The following is a 16,238-nucleotide window of genomic DNA, read 5'->3' as shown; positions in this document are numbered from 1 at the left end:
TCAGAGAGCATATTATTCTTTGTACTTGAACAGATAAAGAAGGAAATTAGAGGGAGGCTATGGGAGGAAACAGTTGAATATAAGAGAGTTATGGTGGCAATTGATTTTGGAAGCCATCAATGATTACACTTCCATAGTCCCTTACTAAAACTCAGAGCTGCTAAGCTTTGAAAGAAGAAATTGTTTCATTCACATTAAATATGTAATTTTATAAAATAACCACTAGAGGGAGTAAACATCATTTAATGTTTTAACATGCATTCCATTAACTAGTGAATTTTAACAGAATCAAATATTTTAATTTAGTTAAATATGTTAAGCTGTGAAATACTATGTTATTTTTCTGTACTGTCACCTTTGAAATGTTCTTTGTGTTTTTACAATGTGTAATTTATTTCATGCACTTTCAATGCTTTAATGCACAAGGCACTTTGCAAGTTAAACCTTCGAAATAATCAATTAGGAAAATTGAGAATTTTTATTGGTTGTAATTTTAATTGGTGGAATATTCTGAAATATATATATGTGAGTTTTTCACTGAAGCTTTATGTATCTGATGAAGTCTGACTGAACAAGACAAAAACTCTGATTTTAAATGTGTTTATGCTTTTTAAACGACTATTAAACCAGCTCAATTTTTGAACTGCAAGGCTGTACTGAGTTCCTTTTCTGTGGTACCTGACCTGACACTGTCATGTCATCAACTTGGTTGAGGGATACTAGTCTGGGGAACTGGCCAAGGTGCAGATGACCTAGCTATTGTTCTGATGTTTTCTTCTCTGTGGGACTTTGACTGTCATGCCTGATTTATTCTGTTTTAATTGACATGCTTCCTGTCTCTTTCCATGTTTCTGTATAATTCCTAAGTATTGTATTGCTTTCCTTAAACATTTAAAAAGTTGAGTCAGTCATCTTTTTGCTTTGAAACTTCTTGTTCCTGTGAGGGCACTGTTAGTATTTCTCCATTGTTACTGCACCTTATCAGCATTTATATTTGTGGTGATAAGGCTACATTATTGTATAGTGTGTATGTGTGGGGAACGCATGCATGTTTAATGAAACTTACCTGAAAGACAGCTTTGTAGAATCCATTTTCTGAAGTGAGGCTTTCTCCTTTATTCAAAAATGTATTCGCTGTCAGTCGATCTCCACACATACCACTAGGAAAAAATTACATATCTTAAAGATGTGTAAGTCACAAAGCTTACATTACACCAGCAAAGGCATTTCCAGTAAATACATTTTTTGAAGTGAAAGTGAAATTTAAAATGTGTTCTAGAAAAGCAGTTTATGTAATTCTTGCAATTAATTTTAACCTTCAAACTGAATGGGACTAAGGTAATGCATGTAAAAGGTTTAGGAAACACCTTCTGTCTTCACTCTCCCAGTCCTCTCTGATTATGGGTGACTTCCTGCTTCTCTTGACCACACTGTTCCCAGTAACTGTTTAACCTTTACTGGACTGACATATACCCTACCTTTCAAACATTAAGTATGCTTCAGTTTAGACAAAGTCCTATAACACGTAAAAGCCTGCTACAAGATTTCAGATGTCCATAGATACATAGGTGTATACTATGACTTGGGTCTATTTGATTAAGAAGTTTAGTAGAGCAATCAGTGACAGTAATACAAACCTACTCCAGCACAGAATTTGCAAACACCCATCCAAGCACTGAAATTGGTTTTAAATGTAGTTAATGTGCTGGGTTAAATATTTGTCATGCCAACAGACCCTGCTTATGATGCCACTGAACAGCCATAAAAGGAGATAAAGCAAGATACTGTTCTTCATGGAGTGGAAGTCTAGGGACAGCTCAATACCCCAGACGAGCTATAGGAGTAGATCACTTACACCCCAAACTGAAAATTGTATAAGTTGTAGCAGTAAATTAATTTCAAAATACAACTGCCCACCATCTAAATAGTTAAACTGTGGAGTCGTATCATACTCTAGGAAAGCAGAACGCCACTAACACTAAAAAGGTTAAGTAGCTCCCCAACTTCCCAGGTATCTTACTTCCAACTTCATACCTAATAGCTACATAAGCTGGAGTTATGTAGCCAACTTCATGCTTCTTAAGACAGAAGTGGTGAACTTCATGACACCCATACAGATGGACAATACAGTTACAACTGCTGAATCCTACACAAATGCACTCTATAAGCACTTACACGAATACATGGATTGTGCTATCCCAAACAGAACCAAGACGCTATCCTCCAAAAAAAGGAAGCCAATCTGGTGGTCCCCTGCCATAAACAAACTGTACAACAGAAGGAAGAAACTGTTGCAAAAGAGAGTAAAATCCCATGAGTGGAGGAGCTCCCTGGTCAGCCTGAGTAAGAAGCTGAGATCCCTTATAAGTTCCTCCAAAGCTAGCTACGAAAACAAAATCGCCACTAATACCAAGGACAACCACAAGGCATTCTATAGCTATGTCAAGAATCTCAATGGCAACACCCAGATCTGCTCTGAGTTACAGCACAAAGGCACGAATATTACAGAACCAACTGATATTGCCAACATCCTGGCAGATAGGTTCAGTGCTAACTTTACCCCCCTCTCACCCCCTAAAGGGCCCATATCTCTACAGGAAGAATGCAGAGTCCCTGTAATCACAACTACGCAGGTAAAAGCTGCACTCTCTAAAGCCAGAAACACAGCATCCATGGGACCGGACATCCCAGGCTGCGTTTTACACGAACTTCAGAACAAACTGACTCCCCACTTAAGCACCATGTTCAATAATAGCCTCACATCAGGCTTTGTACCCACTGAATGGCACACAGGAACAGTTATCCCACTTCACAAAGGGGGAGCCACCACTGATCCCGGGAACTATCAACCTATTAGCCTGATGAGCCTGGTCTGCAAGGTCATGGAATGTATCATCATGGAACTCATAAACAGACATTGGTAACCTCCAAACACTGGATCCCACCCAGTTTGGGTTTTTGAAAGGCAGATCATGCCTCCTGAACCTGATCAACTTCTTTGAGGCAGTCACTAAAGCCTATCTTGACCTTGCCAAGGCTTTCGACACCATCCCCCATTCTGGAATTATAGCTAAACTCACTAAACTAGGTATAAATCCCTACGTCACAAGATGGGTTGCCAACTGGCTCACTGATGGAACCCACACTGTAAAAGTCCAGACTCCAAATCTGACCTCAAAGCACTGACAAGTGGAGAACCACAGGGTTCTGTCCTGGGACCTCTCCTGTTCGGTATCTACTTCTCTGAAGTACAGGCTAACACAGAAGGCCTCTGGCTAACAAAGTTTGCAGATTACTGCAAACTAGGAGCCATAGTCAATTCCCCAAATGATATGAACATCCTACAGAAGGGCCTCGCTGAGACAGATGGTGTCAGAGCCATGGCCTCAAGCTCAATGCTAAAAAGTGCAGTGTCATCCCCTTTGGTAAAAACTCTGTACCCATGAACTACCACATAGGCAGCATTCTACTTAACACCAATTGATTGATAAGAGACCTTGGGACCCAGGTGGACAGTAGTCTCTCCTTTGATAGTAACATCACCACATTAGTCAGGAAGTCCTTCTACATGGCACAACTCATCATAAAAGGGTTCTCATCCAGGAAAAAAAGAGGTCATTGTTCCCCTCTACTTGACACTCATTAGAACATTATAGAGTGCAACGCCCCTTTTGGAATGCATCTCACAAGACATCTGCAGCAGCTGGAAAGGCCACAGAAGTACCTGACAAAGAGGATTACTGGCCTCAAATGCCCTACACTGACCGCCTCAAAAAACTCCAGCTTTACTCCGTAGCATATCGCCTACTCTGAGGTGATTTCTGCCTAACATATAAAGCTATGTCAAATCCAGAGCTGTTGGACATGTTACACCTAAAGAAATCCCAATCCCTCCGAGCTACATGCTCTAGGGACCTAAACCTCATCACCACAATAAACGGGTGATTCTGGAGGGATAGATTCCTGTCTCAGAGACTTCCCATACTCTATAACAGGCTACCCATCTATGTCAAGCAAAGTTCTTCATTAGCACTCTTCAAGAAAAATCTTGAGTGGATGGGAAATAGGAAATACACCCCGGGGATCACTTCTGTGTCTCTGCTCAACAGTGGCACAGGAAAATAAGTTTCTTGGGTGGCGTAAGCCAGGGAACCTTGTTGGCTAGGCTTACATAGGCCCTTGGGCTGCTAGCCTAGTACCTACCTATGAACCCTTAAACTGCTCTACACAAAATTCTGCTCCCTGTTGCAAACATTTCTATAAAAAAACTGTACTTTCCCACTCAGATCTTCTCACAATGAATCTTTGACTCAGTATTCTGTTCTAATTACCACCTAAATGGATACAATTGTAAACAATCTTATCAGTAATTAACTTTTGGCTTATTGCCTTACCTTTCCTTCTGTTGCATTTTATACAAAAATACCTAACTTCCTCTAAATGTTGGAAGTGTTTGTATACTGTTTATGCAATACATCTGCATCATTGTCTGTATTATGATCTGTAATTACCATTTTAGTTTGTAATGCCAATTCTCAGTGGTCCAGCTTATGTAGCTATTGCTTACTACTTTGTTTCACCGTTAGTAGTATCACAAAACAATTATTTATTTCATTTACTTTGTTTAAAACTTTTGTTGACTAGGTTACCCCCACTAGGCCAGTGGCCCCCTTTCAGGGGATACGTGGAGTGGTAGTCACACCAACTAGTCGAAATCTGGTCAGGGCACTGGGGAACTTCCCCTTTCCCTAACCTTTTTCCTGCGGGCAAAGTTAAAGAGCTGATGCAAGAAGAGAGGAAAGATGGAATAGCAGAGTTAACTGATGGAAGATACAGACTAAGAAAGTGGAAAAAGGAGATCATGGGAATGCTGCCTCACTTGAGGATGTTAAAATACGGTGGAAGTGGATTTTCCACAGTTTGAAGAAATTGTTCCTTATGAAGATGATTTGCAGAATATTTTACAGAAAATGCTGCCTAGAAAAGTGATCTAGCTTTAGCTTGGTCAGAGGTAGTAGAGAAATGATTTCCTGTTACAATAACTGTTGCTAGATAAGCGGCCCCATACAGATAGTGGTGGTGGAAAGCTGGAGGTATTTTCAGATATATAAGTGTCTTCAGGAATTTTCTACAAGCAGTCTTTGTCATGTCATGAGCTTGGTTGAGGGATAGTAGTCTGGGGAACTGGCCAAGGTGCAGATGACCTAGCTATTGTTCTGATGTTTTCTTCTCTGTGGGACTTTGACTGTCATGTCTGCTTTATTCTGTTTTAATTGGCATGCTTCCTGTCTTTTTCCATGTTTCTGACCAATTCCTAAGTACTGCATTGCTTTCCTTAAACATTTAAAAAAGTTGAGTTAGTCATCTTTTGCTTTGAAATATTTTAGTTTTCCATGTAAACTTGTTGTTCCTGTGAGGGCACTGTTAGTATTTCTCCATTGTTACTGCACCTTACCAGCATTTAGTTTTGTGGTGATAAGGCTACTGTGTGTGTCTGTGTGTGTCTGTGTGTGTCTGTGTGTGTCTGTGTGTGTCTGTGTGTGTCTGTGTGTGTCTGTGTGTGTCTGTGTGTGTCTGTGTGTGTCTGTGTGTGTCTGTGTGTGTGTGTGTGTGTGTGTGTGTGTGTGTGTGTGTGTGTGTGTGTGTGTGTGTGTGTGTGTGTGTGTGTGTGTGTGTACACATGCATGTTTAAAGAAACTTACCTGAAAGACAGCTCTGTAGTATCCATTATTTGAAACGAGGCTTTCTCCTTTATTCAGAAATGTATTCGCTGTCAGTTGATCTCCACACATCCCACTAGGAAAAAATTACATATCTTAAAGATGTGCAAGTCACAAAGCTTACATTACACCTGCAAATGCATTTCCAGTAAATACATTTTTTTGAAGTGAAAGTGGAATTTAAAATGTGTTCTAGAAAAGCAGTTTATGTAATTTTTGCAATTAATTTTAACCTTCAAACTGAAAGGGACTAAGGTAATGCATGTAAAAGGTTTAGGAAACACCTTCTGTCTTCACTCTCCCAGTCCTCTCTAGTTATGGGTGACTTCCTGCTTCTCTTGAACAAACTGTCCCCAGTAACTGTTTAACCTTTACTGAAGTGACATATACCCTACCTTTCAAACATTAAGTTAGCTTCACTTTAGACAAAGTCCTATAGCATGTAAAAGCCTGCTACGAGATTTCAGATGTCCATAGATACATGGGTGTATACTATGACTTGGGTCTATTTGATTAAGAAGTTTGGTAGAGCAATCAGTGACAGTAATATGACCTACTCCAGCACGGAATTTGCAAACACCCATCCAAGCACTGAAATTGGTTTTAAATGTAGCTAATGTGCTGGGTTTAATATCTGTCATGCCAACGGACCCTACTTATGTTCATGATACCACTGAACAGCCATAAAAGGAGATAAAGCAAAATACTGTTCTTCATGGAGTGGAAGTCTAGGGACAGCTCAATACTCCAGACGAGCTGTAGTAGTAGATCACTTACTCCCCAAACTTAAACATTGTTAAAGTTGTAGCAGTAAATTCATTTCAAAATACAACTACCCACCATCTAAAGAGTTAAACCATGGGGTCATATACTCTAGGAAAGCAGAACACCACTAACAATAAAAAGGTTAAGTGGCTCCCCAACTTCCCAGGTATCTTACTTCCAACGTCATACCTAACTCTTAAACTGCTCTACACAAATTTCTGCTCCCTGTTGCAAACAACATTTCTATAAAAAAAATGTACTTTCCCATGCAGATCTTCTCACAATGAAGCTTTGACTCAGCATTCTGTTCTAATTACCACATAAATGGGTACAATTGTAAACAATCTGATAAGTAATTCACTTTTGGCTTGTTGCCTTACCTTTCCTTCTGTTGCATTTTATACAAAAATACCTATCTTCCTGTAAATGTTGGAAGTGTTTGTATACTGTTTATGCAATACATCTGCATCATTGTCTGTATTATGATCTGTAATTACTATTTTATTTTATAATGCCAATTCTCAGTGGTCCAGCTTGTTATGTAGCTATTGCTTACTACTTTGTTTCACTGTTAGTAGTATCACAAAACAATTATTTATTTCATTTACTTTGTTTAAAACTTTTGTTGACTAGGTTACCCCCACTAGGCCAGTGGCCCCCTTTCAGGGGATACGTGGAGTGGTAGTCACACCAACTAGTAGAAATCTGGTCAGGGCACTGGGGAACTTCCCCTTTCCCTAACCTTTTTCCTGCCGGCAAACGTAAAGAGCTGATGCAAGAAGAGAGGAAAGATGGAATAGCAGAGTTAACTGATGGAAGATACAGACTAAGAAAGTGGAAAAAGGAGATCATGGAAATGCTGCTTCACTTGATGATGTTAAAATACGGTGGAAGTGGATTTTCCACAGTTTGAAGAAATTGTTCCTTATGAAGATGGTCTGCAGAATATTTTACAGAAAATGCTGCCTAGAAAAGTGATCTAGCTTTAGCTTGGTCAGAGGTAGTAGAGAAATGATTTCCTGTTACAATAACTGTTGCTAGATAAGCGGCCCCATACAGATAGTGGTGGTGGAGAGCTGGAGGTATTTTCAGATATATAAGTGTCTTCAGGAATTTTCTACAAGCAGTAGCGAAGGAGTGTGTTTAAAAAAAAGACTTGCAGCAACTGTTCCTGCTGGCAGAAGAGAGATAATAATGCATCTGAATGTAAACTGAGAAAATACTTGACTTGCAGTGAGAATGAATTCAAGAAAAATGTGGTTCCACTTGGTTCTACTGTTAGGGGTGTAAGGAATCGGATTTATGAAAGGTCAGAAACCTTCTTTGAAATAACTTTTGAGACTTTTACACTGGCAGAAATGTTTGAGTGATAACATTTGCTGAGTCATAGAAGGAATACATAGCCAGTGGATTGCTTTGGTGAGGGACTAACTTGTGGTGCAATTCAAGATTACAAACCTGAATAAAAGCTAAGGGAGTATTCTGAACTGAAACGTCATACTGTTTTTGAAATAAAAATGTCTATATAGACATTTATGGAATGGGGCATGGGAGGTGTGGGTTAATTTGAATATAATTGAATTAAGTGCAACATTTGTCCAGTGTTTTATTAAATGAAAAACTGGGTAGTAGTATATCAGAGGCAAACTAAAACACATTTTTGTGTGTTGGTGATTATTTGATAAGGTTTGCCCTATAAGAAATGATGTACACAGTATGAAGAAGCTGGGCATTCAAATAAAAACTGCAAAATGACTTGTATAAAAAGCAAGGGAGAGCACTTTTTGTTTTACTATAAATTACATAACTGTGCTAAAGTTATGAAATAGCTGTGGTGGGAGGCAATATTGTACAGGTGCATGTTTTTGTTAAATGTTGCACATGAAGTAACCGAGGAACACAATGGAAGGGAGTATACAAATCAAACTAGAATGTACTGAAAGTATGGAGAAGCAACAGAAGGTGCAAAAACAAAATGTATATAAAGTTTTAAGCCATAAATATGTGGTCAGTTGAAGCAGTAAGAGCAGGTGGATTTGAGTAATGCTGTTGGAAAGAGTATAAGGCAAAGGAAGTGTCTTAACAACAGCAGGTGAAAAGATGTTGAAGAGATAATTGAAAACTATTGCAATAAATGTTAACAGGATAAGGAGTGAAGTAAGCCATCTAATGGTGATGAAATGGTGTCAGCTGAAGAAGCTGATATAATCTTTAGACTAGAACATATTTTTAAATAAGGTGCAAAAATATCAAATGGAAAAATTGTAGCAAAAGAAGATTATGGGGAGTTTTGAAAGGACCTGTACACTGTCATAGAGATCATAGTGAAAATAAGTGAAACTATGATGCGATTGTTCATAAGGGGTATATGTTTTGTGATGTCAGATGTGGGGGTAAGGTATGCAGAATTGTTGCATAATCACATGCTAGCATTAGACAGGATAAGTATGTTTGAGGATATAAAACCATATGTAAAATGAATATAATGGTATTAAGGGACTCTAATTTGAGAAAATATCTAATAAAAATATGTGAAGATGTAGAGATATCATGAAAATTGAAAGTTGCAGATGGGAAATGTATACAAGAGGACATATGATGACAGAAATAGATTATGCTATTTTATCACCGGGCTTAAAGGAACATGGGGAAGGGTGCATTTTCTGATCAAGAGGTGCTATGAACTGAGGAAAGAGATGAAGACTAGGTTACAGAAGGCAGTAGTATAAAGACTGGTGGGGGTAAGTTAATTCAATAACCGACAACGTGGTGTGGTATAGTGAAGATTTTACCCATGGTTGGTGTGGTTTAATTATGAGGGTGAAGCCCGAGTGATTAAACAAAGGCAACCGTGGGTAAATCTTCAATATACCACAATCACGGAGTCGGTTATTGCTATTATACAATGATATTATTTAAGAAAAAAATACTTGGTTTTCTTAAATAATGTCTTTGCATAACGGCAGATTGCTGCTCTTCTGCCAGTTGTGGTATACTGCATCTGTGTTTTGATGTACTGCACATGTGTATGGGACTTGCATTCCCATGCATAACTAGTACATCAAGGCTTTGAAACGGAAGTAACGGAGAAAAGAAAGTCTCCATTGCTCTATTTTCTCTCTTTTTTTATTATAAAAAAAAAAGTTTTGGGGCAGTTTATACCAACAGGAGAAGTCCGGGTGACCAGACCTTTTTCCATTGGTATATTGTGGAATTTACAACGGGCACGCTGGTTGGGCTGGCCAATCAGTGTGCACATTTTTGAATATTAATAGGGAGACATTGTATAATAACATAGGAAAAACTAAGGAGGTGGAAGTTTGTAGAGGAAGGGCCACTGGTATGCGGCCTTTTAATAAAATATGGTCAATTTGGAGGGCCAATAGCAGACTGTAGCTAGGAAAAACAGACCAAATGCACAGGCCACTGTGGTACTTGCCCATTTTTTACAATGTGCTGTTGGTCCAGTCAACAAAGAGCTACAGCAAGCCTGAAAAGCCAGTAATGTAACCACTCACAGCTCATAGCATTTTGTAAAGAAGATGGTATAAAGCTGTTGGCAAGCATGCTACAGACTCCTACAATGCTTAAATTTACACTTTTTTGTCCTCAACTTGGTATTCTGAGGGGTATTTTGTTCTCAACTTGGTGTTTAGGGGCAGCACTCAACCTTTAGGCTATCAGCTACAATTTTTAAAGACCAGCACTTTGATTTTTAACATTGAGTTTGAGTGGTATGCTGAAGCCACAAACTCAGGGAAGAAGGAAAATCTCTCTCTGTATCTGGAGGTATTGCACCCTTTTAACATAAACTGGAGGTTTTGGTATCCCAGGTCCTCATGTTGGAGGTGCTGTACATCTTAGACCCTGCTCAAATTTAATCCTTCTCTAAATATAAAGTCCCTCATTTGGGCAAAAATTTTGCAAATACCTTCAACCTATAGATTTTCATTCAGTGTGACATTCAGAAAAATGTAAAACTATAAACCCATGTATGCACTGTTATCTTGTATGTTTCCCTGTTATTGTTCATACCCTAACACTGTCATCCCATGCTGTTAATTTCTGGACTGTATTAGTGTCACCATGACTGGCCATGCTACATAGTTGCCAGAAGATGAGTATCAGATGTCAGTAATGTCCGTGACCATAAAATGGCTACCTTATTTCTTTGGATCATGACCTGAGGAATGGCTGTGACTTTCATGGTCTGTAATGGTGTCAGGGCTCCCAGGTTGTGCTCTAAAGTAAGATCTTTCTGAGCTGACTATATAGGGATCACCAGGATTATCTGACTGGGGTCACCTATAAGGTACCCCAGTATAAAGAGTTTGCATGCCACAGTTTTGCCAGGGCAGAGACTTACTATTGGTATAAGCCACTTTGAGTGATGCTGGCACTACTTCAGTGACTTAGAGGTGCTATCCTGACCTTAGGACTGAAGTGACTAAATGATACACATTTGGGTTTCAGATTTCTTATACTTTAGAAAATGCATGCTAATGCAAAACCTGTTATAGCACTTTTCTAAGTTTATAAGACCAATTAAAATTAGTTTATATTTTTGGGCCTTTGCCTCCCATTATTTTTGGCTTTGTCCAAATTTCTAGTGCCAAGAGGTTGAGAGATGCAATTAGCACTGTTGGTGTGCCTGTGATAATGCATAACATTAAACCAGCAGTGCTGACTGAAGGAGAGTTCCTGATGTATTTGAGTCCGTAACCATTTGTAAGGTCAGGACCCACTAGAATGATTCCTGAAATGTGGAGACTGGCTGAAAGAATGGACTTGCATATACTAAATCTGAAGACATTTTTCTGAACATTTCCTTGCCTCTGAGGTATGACAGTCTTGGAGATGGGATATATAAGCTTGGAAGATGTGGGGGCTTGCCCCCTGCAAAAATAAGTTTAAAGTAGAAAAGCGATGTTCAACGATTCACTCTTTTGTGTGTTCAGTCTTTTTTGGCTTTTCGGCCCTCAGCATTTTGATTGTTAACATTTCAACAGGGAGCCATGTAGGTCACCTATTAGAACGAAGACTAAAATTTCAGTATGGTTTATTGGTTTTTAACAAAAGTTTGCAGTGCATTATTCCTACTATACCATGACAGTTATATAGCTGCTTTGAAATCCAAGTAGTGCATACTATAGCTTCTACGTTCAGCTGTGTTTTACCCCATCATTTCAATATATTCTTGCCAATTCTTGACTGTTTCTACAATGTTAATCATTATTTCTTTGGCAAGTTGATGTATATAGTTCTTCCTGATTTTATGTACATATCCATGCATCCATTCATTCATTCATTCATTTATTTATTGGAAGGACATGCTTGTTATAGTTAGCTAAGGCAAAGATATCTGGTAACTGTTTGCTGAGGAATCTGGATAATGATCGCAAAGCATCACTTTGTTCTATTCCTTGATCTTAGGTTTCTATTTTCGTAAGAGTCCCTTCTGCTACATAAAACATGAGAGCACAGTAGCAGGAAGAGGATGTTAAGACTCATGAAAAAAACTGAAGGGGTAGAATTTGGAAATCCAGTAAGTGGGAAATGCTACTTTCAGGGTGCTGAAATAAGAAAATTAGTTCAGAAGTATAAACCCTGTTCATAGACTTACCATGATGCAGAAGCCTTATCGTGGAAGGTACCTACATGACAGCAAGCGTTTCTGATTCATATCATGCCCTGTTGCTGTGTTCCTTAAGGAAGCCATAGCACAGGCAGCACTACCACTATAGAAGCTGTCTGCTAAAGTTCAAGAATGGGGAGGACAGGCACATTTTAACTAGCCATGTGCTCTCCTTCACTGTGCTTAGTTAATTATTTCTCCTAGAGGAACATTCTCAGACACAATTACTGGAAACACTAGAACAACTGAATACTGTCTTTTGATAACCAATTCAATCCTATGGGAGTAGTCATACATAGTACAGGTAAGTATAGTGCAGCCATGTGTCTCTGTATGGGCATAACTGCAGTTGAACAGATGTATGTGTATGTGTATATCTTTCTATCTGGGTGGTCACAACATGTGTTTGTATGATTTGGAGCATGAGTGCACATGTGCGGGTGAGTACTTCCATGAGTCTGAACAACTGGTTGGGGTATTTGTCTACTCTGTATGTACATGTGTCTAGTAATGTCTGGGAGTGTATGCCTGTGTGTGAATATGTTTTTGTTTGTCTCTAGGAGGTACCTATGTATGTATATGTTCTGTGGTGCATTTTGGCAGAACGATAGCAGTGTTTAACCTCTTTCCACAGGTATGCAGTCCAACAAAGTAACACTGGATCTTTTACCTATATGGATTCAACTGTGAATAAATATAATGTAATTTTATAGTTTAACATGTTTAAAGTAGAATATAGCTTTATGTTAATGCTAAATGAAGATACTTTTTCCAGTCAGTCAGATATTAAGTACATACCAGGTTATTCATAATCACATTGTACCTTTGCATGAATACATTCTCCATACAGTTTTTCATATGCTGACATTCAATACTATAATTCAAAGATGTGTAAGAGGCTGCTGGCTTCTGTGAATGTTATACAGGTGCTGTAAACCTTTGTGTACTGTGTACACCAGTGCTGCAAACAGGGGAAATACTACATGGTATGACAAGGATGCACAACACAGTAGGGAGCAGTTACTACTTACTGTGACATAATATACCTTGGTAAAGAGCAACTATGTAGCTTTTCTCCTGATATTGTATTACGTCATGCCTAGAATTGATTCATAGATTTGAGATTCATTAAGCATATTTACAGAACTAGGATTATTACCATAACATGGTGATATGGAGATCTGCTATCAGAGCTCTCTTTGGTGGGATCTCACTAGCATCACTGTGGCGAGAGAATGATGTGGCTGTGACAGCAAAAAGTGTCAGTACTACAGACAGTGCTGTCCATAAGCTCTCCTACAGTCATAGGTTCCACTGATGGATTACTACAGGTCTACATAAGTCTGTCATGAGGGCACCTGTGTCAGACATTGATGTCAGCATAGAATGGCATGATTCAACGACACAGTGGCACTGTCTGCAGCACTAGATAGGTAGGAGTCACCTGAACTCATAATTATAAAGGACCCTGTAGAGGTACAGACTGAGAACACAGCCTCACCAGGTTATAATTGACATCTACCTGAGAGCCCCACACAATTTTACACCAGTGTTCACTGCACACATACTCTAAAGTGAGTTTACCCATCATAAGCAATTGCCATGACTCAAAGAATATCCTTCATTTGAGTGTGAAAATTGGCATTAACCAGCAAAAGTGCAAGTGAATGATATGGTCACAACTACCTGCTACCCACAGCATTGTGGTTGTGTTTAGTATGCTCTGTGAATGTTGGAATGATACACAACAAGTGCAGTTATATGATGCATTGGGATAGGGAGCAGGCAGTTTTTCTGAATTTGCTGATGGTAAATACTGCCTACATAGTTGGATATATGTGACACAATGTTGCCTGTGTACTTGTCTCCCTTAAACACAGTGCAACTGCCATCATGTCTACCCCAACAAACTATGTCTTCCATGGCTATGGGATGGTCTGGATTGAGGAAGATCATTGGACTGTCCTAAGTCAAACTACACAGACCAGTAGTGAAACAGCATCACTATAAACCTAGTTGTTAGCATTGTCCAGATCAGGGCAAGGGCCTTCCTCCAACTCAACACCTAGGATACCTCATCAGGCTGCATACACATGTTGACATAGTTGTAGCCCTTCACCATCACCTGTGGACATACAGGCTCCAACCATTGTTGGTGATCACGTCTTGGACATTGATGCCCATCAGAGTGAAAGCGTACTGCCCTGAAAGTCTGCTTTCCTGTCAGACTGCATCAATTTTAAATACTGGTGTTATAAAGTTGCTAGAATAACATGATTTGTATTGCTCTGCATTTTCTAAAGGATATGAAGTCTGAAAATCAAATTCCTGACATTATGTAGTGAATTCAGTCCTCACTGATTTGCCACAAAAGACCAGAAACTCAAATTCAAAGTACCAGACCAAACATATGAGACAAATATCTGGACAGTTGAGAGGTGTGCTCATGATCTGCAGACTCTCAGACTTGGCAGTTTTTTTTTAGGTATTCTGTTCTAAGTGAAAGGAAGTCTAACCTGACAACAAATAAATGGTACAGCTACTTGTTTTCTGAATTTGTGCTCTCATAGTGCATTATTAAGACAGATTTAGCTTTCCAAAGGAATGAGGATGTCTGCCCCCATGAGGGAAGAGCAGTTTAAACCAAATAAATTAGGAATGAGTACTTATTTGTTAGAGGCAGCTTTGGGAGGTGCAGTAATTTATGGCACGATAAAAATTGTTTTTTCATCATTTGCTTGTAGTGGTCCTTTAAATAACGAACTCTTGGGTATGTGCACAACATCAGTAAAAAAAAAGCCCTTTGAGAAACAACCGATTATGACTCAATCACCATTCAAAAATTGCTTAAGAACTGTATTTCAAATAAACAGTGTTCATAGAACTTGCCTAATCCCCAAATCTTCACCCTTTTTTGCAGCTAGATCACTATGCTAACTAACTTCATGTTAGAAAAAAAAACTGTATGTCATAATTATAGAAAAAAGGTATGGCTTACCTAGACTGAGTATTGTATGTACATACACGCATAGATAACTTGCATAAATATGCACACCACGTTTCACTAGAAAATCAAGTCTGTACCAAAACCTAATACCTATACTAATAGGCTTACCCAAGTGGCACATATGAAGTTACCAAAATGCCCCACCCTACATTGAGCATCTGTCTTTATTACATTCCTGGCATTGCAAAAGAATAGGGTGTGGGGCTGTGATGCAGTGGACCAGTCAGACAAGTCAAATTCTGCTTAAGGGACTGTGTCCTGTCTGGAAAGGCAGCATGTAATACAGTTTTAGCATTAGAAGAAAAAACTGCTTATTACTCTGAAGTCATAATGGTTCATAATGGCAGTTGTGATGAAGTATAACGGTATACATAATGCAATATATCCTCAGTGGCACCAAATTAAAAAAATCCTTACCTGTGGTTTTCTTATGTTTGTGAGTGAGTTTACCTTTTTGTCTATCCTTCTGTAGTTTTTATATTTATGACTTCTTTTCCCTTCTTTCCATTTATAAATTGTAAGTGGCCTTTTCAACCTCCCATCTTGCAAATCACAAGCAAGTATTAATAACATACATCATACAAAGAAGCAAATCAGGGACATATGTCAGATATCTCCACTCAATTGTCATGTAATTACAACTCTCTTGTTGAAATTTGGCCCCAAAAATGTTGTTAATCATTACATTTTGTTAAAAATACAGTTTATATAATCCTTTTTCCAAAAGTTGCCACTATTTATTGTACTTACCCAGCAACCAGAAGACAAAGAATCAAGTACTTCACAAGACATGCCATGCTGATGTTGCAGGTTTGTTTCTCACTTGAGTGTCTTAAATTAAATGCTCCTGTGCTCAGGCATTCAAAAAAAAGGATGTGCAGGCTGGTTCCTCCTTTTAAACAATGACTTGTTAAAGAGGCGGTCACTAATTTTAAGGTGGACTGAAAGCTCACTCACTGATACTATATGTGTTAAGGTTGCCAGGCATTTCCTAAAGTAGATAAGTGATTTATTCAGTTCTGTCCCTTCCGTCTTTGTTGTATAGGGATTGCAAAGGCATAGATATATTTTTGTTCTCCCCTTGAAAATATAGACCCCTTTCATTTTACCC

General features: G+C 38.8%; 1 protein-coding gene across 2 annotated transcripts in view; it reads right to left on the bottom strand.

Moving 5' to 3' along the window:
* LOC122790312 (mannose-specific lectin-like) overlaps positions 1–16,001 on the bottom strand; it is a 55,237-nt gene extending 39,236 nt beyond the window's left edge. The window contains exons 1-2 of one of the 2 annotated variants that reach the window (XM_044057830.1): positions 15,878–16,001; positions 5,703–5,796 (exon numbers count right to left, since the gene is read on the bottom strand). In XM_044057830.1, the coding sequence (XP_043913765.1) occupies positions 5,703–5,796; positions 15,878–15,924 (141 nt within the window). In that variant the 5' untranslated portion in view covers positions 15,925–16,001. Of the gene's footprint in view, positions 1–1,066; positions 1,161–5,702; positions 5,797–15,877 lie in introns of both variants that reach the window. The other variant, XM_044057828.1, reaches the window with a different exon arrangement.
* Positions 16,002–16,238: the final 237 nt, after the last annotated feature.

This window comes from Protopterus annectens, chromosome 16.part0, assembly GCF_019279795.1.
Source record: "Protopterus annectens isolate FY-2018-M chromosome 16.part0, PAN1.0, whole genome shotgun sequence".
In the NCBI taxonomy this organism is placed as follows: domain Eukaryota; kingdom Metazoa; phylum Chordata; order Ceratodontiformes; family Protopteridae; genus Protopterus; species Protopterus annectens.
Note: the sequence above shows the minus strand (reverse complement) of the source record. Positions and strands in the feature narration are given on the sequence as shown.